Source organism: Martes martes (assembly GCF_963455335.1).
Source record: "Martes martes genome assembly, chromosome: 1".
Lineage (NCBI taxonomy): Eukaryota > Metazoa > Chordata > Mammalia > Carnivora > Mustelidae > Martes > Martes martes.
Genome location: NC_137888.1, coordinates 196,366,271 through 196,374,700, shown reverse-complemented (window position 1 = coordinate 196,374,700; position 8,430 = coordinate 196,366,271). Strand labels below are relative to the sequence as shown.

General features: G+C 57.3%; 1 protein-coding gene across 1 annotated transcript; it reads right to left on the bottom strand.

The window, feature by feature from the left end:
- Window positions 1–406: 406 nt before the first annotated feature.
- Window positions 407–8,115, bottom strand: RRP9 (ribosomal RNA processing 9, U3 small nucleolar RNA binding protein). The gene is made up of 15 exons (XM_080816256.1): window positions 7,970–8,115; window positions 7,595–7,677; window positions 4,524–4,633; window positions 4,065–4,132; window positions 3,939–3,980; window positions 3,548–3,674; window positions 2,919–3,043; window positions 2,744–2,836; window positions 2,332–2,432; window positions 2,107–2,241; window positions 1,966–2,028; window positions 1,670–1,815; window positions 1,494–1,573; window positions 688–761; window positions 407–575 (listed from the first exon to the last, which is right to left on the bottom strand). The coding sequence occupies exons 1-15, from the start codon at window positions 8,048–8,050 to the stop codon at window positions 482–484; spliced, it is 1,422 nt and encodes a 473-aa protein (XP_080672382.1). The 5' UTR covers window positions 8,051–8,115; the 3' UTR covers window positions 407–481.
- Between the last annotated feature and the right edge of the window lie 315 nt (window positions 8,116–8,430).

Genomic DNA, 8,430 nt, shown 5'->3' with positions numbered 1-8,430 from the left:
ATAAGGTCACAGAGGATGTTGGGAGCTGGCTGATATTTCCATCCCCAAGTTCCATGGAAAAGGACAAAAAGCCCTCAGCCAGGACACCTGGGTGGCTCAGATGGTTAAGGGTCTGCCTTCAGCTCAGGTCATGATCCCAGGGTCCTGAGATCAAGTCCCACATCCGGGTCCTTGCTCAGCAGGTAGCCTGCTTCCCTCTGCCTGCCGCTTACCCTGCTTCTGCGCTCTATATCTCTCTTACGCAGTCTCTCTCTCTCTCTGACAAATAAATAAAATCTTTAAAAAAAAAAAAAAAAAAAAGCCCTCAGCAATCGAGACTCTGGGAGCCCTGTCCCTCCCTGGCCTCTTCCAGCCCATAGTCCCACCATCACCCTCCTTCCTCACCCAAGAAGGTGCAAGAGACAAAGCCCAAAAGAGAAGTCTTTTAATACAAATAGGGCAGGGCCTGGTCTGGGAAAGACTTAAATAAAGGGGAGAAGAGTCAGGAGCCGGCAGCGGGGGGCCGGGGGGCCCTGTGGAGTGGGATGATGCAGACGGAGTTCCGGGCCTCTTTGATGCGCCACCAGCGGCCAAGCCTACAGGAGACAGAATGAAAGGAGGGGCTGAGCCCAGGCCCAGCCCCCACTACCCCACTGGGTGGCCTGGCCAGCACCACCTTCCACCCCGCCCTCCAAGAGTGCCTCATACCTGTGCTCCTGCCCCACCCCAGCCACCAGGAAATCCCCGGAGCTGGAGAACTTGAGGCTATTGATAAACCCCACCTGAGAAGAGGGCGAGACATGGGAAGACGTGAGAAGATTTGAGAACAGATCCATCCCCCACCCCCTCTCCCCTGCGGACCCACACCACAGCCCCAGCCTCACAGCCAAAGGCGTGGCCTCGGCAGGCCCAGCTTAAATCCCTGCTCTGCCTCCTACTACCTCGGTCAGCCCCTGACCCCTCAGAGCTTTGGCCTCCACACCTATGAGATGGACAGAAAAAGAGTGCTGGCCTCACAGTGAACTTGTGAGGATTTAAGGAGACAGTGTATGCCAAGTATGTCACCTATCAGGGTGGCCCAGGGCCTAGCTCCTGGCTGCGGGGTCCTAGAGACCCCATGACTATCACCGAGCCCTGCACAGTCACCAGATGTCATGGACCGTCCTGCCACTCTCCCTTAGGGTGTCCCGTGCCCACAGGCTCTGGCTGTGAGATAGCACCAGGCTGCCCGTCACCTCCGTGCCTCTGCACACGCTGTTCCCTGCCTTGTCCCAGCCTTGTTCCCCTGCACCCAGGACAGGGTGGGGAGTGGAGGAGAGGAAGAAGGAGGAAGGGTTCCTGTCAGGCCCTGCGCTAAGAGCTGGGACTATAAAACAGAGAAGTCCTAGCTGGCCCTGCCCTGAGGAGCCTCCCTTCTGGCAGGTAAAAACAGTAAGGGGCTAAGTCCAGGGGCCATGAGCTCCAGGGCCTCGGCAGTGAGGCAAAGACAAGCTGGGCATTCAAGTCTCACTTACCAGGGGAATGTCGCAGAGCGGGTCAAGCCGCCGGAAGCCCTCCCCGCACTGCCAGAGCTTCACGCAGGAGTTGTGGGAGCCTGGAGGGAAAGAGAAACAGTGAGTACCCACGCTCCAGCGCCCCACTACCCCCTGCCGACCGTCACCCCGTCCTCTTGGCCTCAAAGGGTACCCGCCTGTGGCCACCAGGTCGGTGTTGAGCAGGGCCGCCACTGACGACACCCAGAAGGGTTGCTCCAGGCCCTGCTCCCCCCGCAGCCCATGGGCCTCACGCTGCAGGGCAAGTGGCCGCTTCTTAGAGAGGCCCCACAAGGCCACGGAGCTGTGGACAGAGAAGATCATGGGTAAGGGGCTGGGGTAGGGCAGACAGGCCACTGGGCGGAAAGAAATCACACCACCACTCGGAGAGGTTCCAGGAGGTGAGGCTGGGAGCTGTGACAGCGGTGTGAGGCATCAGGAAGGCAGCTCTTACCCATCGTCTGCGCCTGACACCATGTGCTCCTCGTTGATAAGCTGGATGCTGTCGATGGAGCCCCTGGCAAGGAGGAGCAGTGAGGGGCATGGCCCCTCCCCCAGCCCCGCTCCCCCTACTGGGCCCAGTGGACAGCCTTACTGGTGGCCATAGAAGACAAGCTGGGACTCCTCGGGGATCTTCCACACACGCACCGTCCCGTCCCGGCCCCCAGCCGTCACACAGCACTCCCGGCTCAGGGCGTCCAGCGCAGCCACGGCATCCTGGTGCCCGAAGCTGGGGGGGATGAAGGGGGCGGGGGGTAGGATGGGGGTCACACGTGCACTGGCGTGCACATCCACACACCCTCTCCCCGCGCACACTCACAGCGTCTCCACGTAGGAGTTCTCCGCCACGTTCCACACCTTCACGGAGCGGTCATGGGACGTGCTGTACAGCTGGTGGGTGCCTCTGCGGAATGCCAGACCCTAATACGTGGAGAGGGGGCTAAAGGGGACCTGGACTACAGCAGGCAAGGCGGAAGTAAGGTCCAGGGAGGACTTCCTGAAATCAGGTCCCAGCACTCAGCTGCTGTCAAGGAGCCATAAACTGCTGAGTGCCACCCCCCACCCCCACCTCCCACCCAGGGCAAGCTCAGTCTCTCCCAGATCTCCCCCTTTATGTCGTTTATGCACTGCACCGAAGTGCAGGTTGCCAAGGATGGCGACCCTCTGTCTCATTCACCCCATCGCCCCAGCCCGGCCCACTTAGTCGCTCGACAAATGTCCACAGCTCCTACCGACACGGCGTCCCGGTGTCCTGTGAACGTGTACAGGTGCCGGCAGCTCTGGGCTTCCCAGATGAGAATGAGCTTGCTGCGGTCACCCGAGGCCTGTGGGGAGGAGGGCAATGGCCACAGGCACCCAGCGCGTGCCCCGGCCTCTTACCCGCCCTCGGGGCCAACCCTGCCTTACAAGGTACTTGCTGTCAGAAGAGATGGCCATGCAGAGGATGTGGCTGTCATGGCCGGGGGGCTGCCCCTCAGCACCCTTCTTGGCTCGTGGGATCACATGGAGCTTCCGTCCACTCTCCACACTCCCTGACACCGGGAGAGAGAGAGGCTACTGGGATGGAGGCTGGGACTGGCTGGCAATCCCCTCCAAGGGCAGCACAGGCCAAAGATCGGGCTCAGCCACTGGGAGCCCCTGCACAGCCCCCTCAGGCTCCTTGTCTGTTACATGGTGACAATAACCCCAAAGGGCAGCCACGAAGCCCCAGGGAGAAGGAAAGCAGGTACTTTAGGACCAAGGCTACAAGTTCTTCCAGTTTCTCGTAAGGGTGGGTGAAGAGAGCCTCAGCTGTCGAAGGGAGGACCCAGGAAGAGCAGAATGCAATCCCAGGGCTGCACAGAGCCTCAGGGAGCTCACAGCCCCACTCCTAGCCAGAAGCTTCCACTGGCACTCAGAAAACACCTCCTTAGGAGCCAACTTACCACCAGAAGCCTCCCCCATCGGGCCTCAGTCTGCCCTGATGACTCCCTCCTCACAGACCAGCCCTCCCAAAAGACCACTGGGGCTGCACCCCCACGCAGGTGCTCACTCACACTTGATAATGGTGCAGTCTTTGGCAGCAGAGAAGATGGCCGCGTCATCAGGGGTGATGACCACGCACGTGATGGAGAGCTGGTGCCCCCGTAAGACTCGGATGTCGGCTGGGGCTGGGGCCTGAATCTGGGCAGGAAAGGCTGGGTCACTGCCACAGGGGGCAAGAAGGCCCCTAGACACACACACGCACACACACACACACACACACACACCATCCTTTCCCACCACCCTGCAAGGATCAGACCCTTCCCTGACCCCGTGTGCCCAACTGCCCACCATGTTCCAGAGCCAAACCCCACAGCCTGAGTCCCAGTTAGGCCATCTGCTCACCAACCCACCGGTGCCCTATGATTCACTCCAATCTCACACCAAAGCGCCCTGCCCGCTTACCTCCTTTGCCACCGACTTCTGCAGCCTGCCCCGCTGCTCCAGCTGCACAGAGAGGAGAGGGGTGAGCTCCCAGGAGCAGGACGGCCCCCGCCCCTTCTCTCCCACCACCTTCCCTCCACAACTCACCACATCCTCCTTCAGTCGCCCAGCCACCTGGTCCTCCTCAAACTCCCGGGCCTCAGCCTTCTCCTCCTCTGTGCAAGGACAGACCAGTCTGTCAGGTCACCCCAGGCCAAGCCTCCACCTCCTCCTTCCCAGCCCCACCCTACCACCACCTCAGTCCTGGGCCCCACTCGGGCTGCACCCCACAGGAAGTTTGGGCTGCCTTGGGCAAAGGAGATGTCCCCTCCCGCCTAACCCCTGTCTTTACTGAGAGATCAGGCCAAAGCCCCCTAAAGTTCTACCCCACCCAACCACCCCTGGAGGCCCATTAGTCTCCTGGCCACCCTCTCCCAGGGCAGCCAGCACGCACAGCTCAGGCAGCCCACCAGGTACCTGTGTTAGTCACCCATCAGGTGGCGGGGGCCACAGCGGGCAGTCGTGGGCACAGGCCCTGCCCCTCACCTGCCCAGCACATGCACTCACCTTGCTGCCTGAGCTGCTCTAGGTAGAGCTTGGCCAAGCGCAGCTTCTTCTCCTGGGCTGTCTCCTCCAGCTCCTCGTCGTCCTCCTCCTCAGTCCTCCTGGGAGGCAGGCTGTGGGCAGAAAGGGGCTGCCTCTGTGAGGGCCCAGCCTGCCACTGGGACTGAGCCTCCTCGCTGCTTCCCCTACCATTCACCGCCCCCAACCCTGCTAACCCTCAGGGCCAATGATTACCCATGCAGAAAACTGAAAGATGTGACTTACCACACTGAAAAGACCCACCCAGTGCCCGATAAGGGGTGAAAAGGGACCTAAAACCCAAAAGGATCACTGTGAAATCTCTCAACTCTAGAGGGAGAAAGCAGGTTCCACAGGCTGCTGAGAAAAGGTCTCATACAGTGTTGCTGGAATCAACAGCAACACTGAAAGCAGGCCGACAGAGGAGCCACACACACAAAATCCTCAAGGGCACTGTGAACCCCTGGAAGCCCACGCCAGTTAAACCACCGATGACCAGCGAAGATACTGTCAGATGCACAAGGTGCCACAGGACTTGTCTTTTTTAAACCTCACTAAAGGATGGAGGCTGTGCTCACTACACAAGAGGGTAAGCTAACAATGAGAAAGGCATGGGAGACAGGGAATAGGAGAGCCAACATGGAAAGCTGAAAAGGCAGATTCCAGAATCATGACCCTCCTAAACCACAGAGCAGCAACCAGTCCAGATCCGATAAAAGGACCCAAGAGCTAGACACTCTGGGACATCACAGTCTCACCCCCAATGCCATGGTACCAGCCTCTACCTTGAGGACAGGATTCCAGGTGCAACTTAACTGGTCTTGGCTTGACCTTGTGCTGGTGAAGGTGCTGCTCTCCCTTCCATGCCCCATCCCTGAACCGGCTGGGAGCATTCACTTCACTCAAGACACAGCCTACCAGGACTTGCTCTTGGGAGCTAGAGGTGGGTCACAGGAACCGTCCCCTGATCATGTGCCTGAAGATACCTACTCCCTGTCAAATGCCCCAACCGTTTCCCAAGACTCATTTATGACTTCACCCACAATGTCCCCAGAAGGGACCCTGGAAGCCAAGGCTAAACCAGGCCCCAGAGACCCCTTAGTATCTGGTGCCCAGAAAGCCTTCAGCCAACAGGGTTGGTGCTACCTTTCCTTTATCCAGCTAAGGTAAGAACTTCTCAGTTTACCTAAACTAATCAATCCATTATTGAGGGGTTCACACATAGGAGACGGAACTTTAAAGAAGAGCAAAGGAAGCAAACGCTGTATGATTCCACTGGAATCTGTTCTGGAAAAGGCAAAACTCTAGTGTCAGTAGTTAGCAGGGACTGGAGGTGGGGAGAAACTGACTACAAAGGAGCAGGGGGGATTTCTGGAGCGTGATGAAACCCTTCTACACCTTCATAGTGACAGCAGTTACACAACTGTGTTTGTCAAAACTCACAAACTGTACACTAAAAAAAGTGAGCATTACTGTATGTAAGTTATACCTGAATGAAAAAATGAAAAGGAGGAGGAAGAAGAGGTGAAGAAGGAAAGGAAGGAAGGAAGGAAGGAAGGAAACCACAGAAATGATTAACTCAAGTCAGAATGCAGAGATGGGGCTTCCAAGTTTCTGCAAATGGTCTACCTAGCTCCTAACCCAGGTGGTGGGCACACAAAGCTTTATCACTTCACCCTTTCTCCCTTTGTCCAAACACATTTCATTGAGTCCTTCTGTATCTCACAGTTCACAACACATTTTTTAAACATTTAAAAGTATTCTGTGGGTGCCTGGGTGGCTCCGTGGGTTAAGCCTCTGCCTTCGGCTCAGGTCATGATCTCAGGGTCCTGGGATCGAGCCCCGCATTGGGCTCTCTGCTCAGCGGGGAGCCTGCTTCCCTCTCTCTCTCTACCTACTTGTGACCTCTCTCTCTGTCAAATAAATAAATAAAATCTTTAAAAAAAAAAAAAAAGTATTCTGCACAGGGCCAGGCACACCCACCCACAGTGACCTTAAAAGTAAGTATACTGTCGGGGCGCCGGGGTGGCTCAGTGGGTTAAAGCCTCTGCCTTCGGCTCAGGTCATAATCCCAGGGTTCTGGGATTGAGCCCCGCATCGGGCTCTCTGCTCAGTGGGGAGCCTGCTTCCTCCTCTCTCTCTCTCTGCCTACTTGTGATCTCTGTCTGTCAAATAAATAAATAAAAATCTTAAAAAAAAAAAAAAAAAAAAAAAAGTAAGTATACTGTCTTTCTGTGAGCAGGTCAAAGCCAGCATGTGCTTACTGTTAGAAGCTGAATTTCCAAAGCCAACTCTTAGGGAAGGCCCCAGGATTCCCTGGTATGACAGCCTCTCTTCCACAGGCTCAGGCCTGACACGTTGTTAGCCTCCTTTGAAACCCTGAAACATGCCCCACCCCTAGCACCTGCAGAATGAGGGAGATATGCAAAGCCCTCCCCAACCTGGACGGGGCCAACACCTGCCTTTCCATCCTCTTCATCTCCCACTCCTACACACATAAAGTCCTAGACTTTTCTCCACTCCCTGAATGTCCTCCCTGCCTCTACCTGAGGGATTCCTCCTCATCTCTCCAAGCCCTATGTAAATGTTCCCTCCCCAGTCTCTAGAATACAGAGCTGTAGAATACACATCCCATTACAACACATTTTGTCTTCACCTGCCTGCTCATCTCTGTATTCTCAAGAGTAAAGCCAGTGCCTGGCATATGTTGAAAGCAACTGTAAAACTGTGGGAAAACAGATGAAGAACTAGCAAGCATTTCTTGCATCCCTCTCCCCTTACCAGCTAGCCCAGCCTGTGCTCAGGTCCCTGCCATGAACCAGGGAGGTCTCACTGGTCTCCCCTTGGGACTGGGGATTCTCCCCACACAGAGACCCTGCAGGGAAGTCGATGAGACTTCTCCATCTCCTCAAAACGAGTCCTACTCATCAGGATCAGAAGTGGAAGAAAGAGCCAACTCTAAGAGCCAAAAAGACCGGAGACATGGGTTCTCCGCCCAGCTCTGCCCCGACCCCTGGGCCTCACTGTTCGCTTCGCCTGGGTGGAAGAGAGCTCACCTCTCACTCTCAGAGTCACTGGAGATCTCCTCATTCATCTTGCCGCCTCCCTTGGACTTGCCCCGGTCCCCGGCAGAGTCGGTCTGAAAATTAAATAATCCTTTCATTGGTCAGGGGTCCCAACCATCCCGGCACGAAGCAAGCGCCCCTTCCGATCTCTCGAGGTCCGTGGGCCTAGGAAAGGCGGTGGTACCCCGGCTCAAGTGCAAGTTCTTTCAGGATTTAGCCCACGGAGAGAGGGACGAAGCTGACTCCAGCTGGGATGCCGAAAAGAGGGCCGCGGAGGAGCCGGGGGCCCGGGTGTCCCGTAAGGAGTGACGGTAGTCAGCCCCAGTAAGCGGGACCGACTCCGGCCAGCAGAAGCTCCAGGCTCACCTTTCGCCGCCGCTTGCCGGTCCCTGCACCGGCCCCCGGGGCCGACCTTCCCCGCTTTCGAGCCACGGCTGCTGCCGACATGCTGCCGAACCTGAATGTAGCGGCCACCACGGAGAACTCACGTGGCTGCTAAACCCCGGAGGTCTGGCAAGACTCCGCGCCCCGATTGGCTCCCACTGCCCCGCGGGTCCCGCCTCCCATAGCTCCATTGGGTCCTTCTGTAAGCTCTGTCACGCCCCCCAAGCGCCCATAGGGTAAATGCTCGTGGCCACACCCCCAAGAGTTCCTACAGGCTCCCGCGCCAGGCTCCAGTAGGAAGCAAGCCTCTCCAGGAGCTTCCGGCCCAGGGCTATGGCGCATGCGCCTTGCTGCGGGCTGACTTCCAAGGGCGGGTGGGACCAGAAGGGCCTTCTCTGTGTTTGCGGTCTTTGGACGCTGGGAGGCGTCCGAGATGCAGGGTT

What these genes read in the sequence shown, in the direction of transcription:
- RRP9 (XM_080816256.1), bottom strand. Translation starts at nt 8,050, where the DNA reads ATGTCGGCAGCAGCCGTGGCTCGAAAGCGGGGAAGGTCGGCCCCGGGG. An exon ending in GGCGACTGAAGGAGGATGTG is followed by an intron (nt 3,981 to 4,064) that starts GTGAGTTGTGGA and finishes CTCTCTGTGCAG; the next exon opens with CTGGAGCAGCGGGGCAGGCT. An exon ending in AACTCCTACGTGGAGACGCT is followed by an intron (nt 2,242 to 2,331) that starts GTGAGTGTGCGC and finishes CATCCCCCCCAG; the next exon opens with CTTCGGGCACCAGGATGCCG.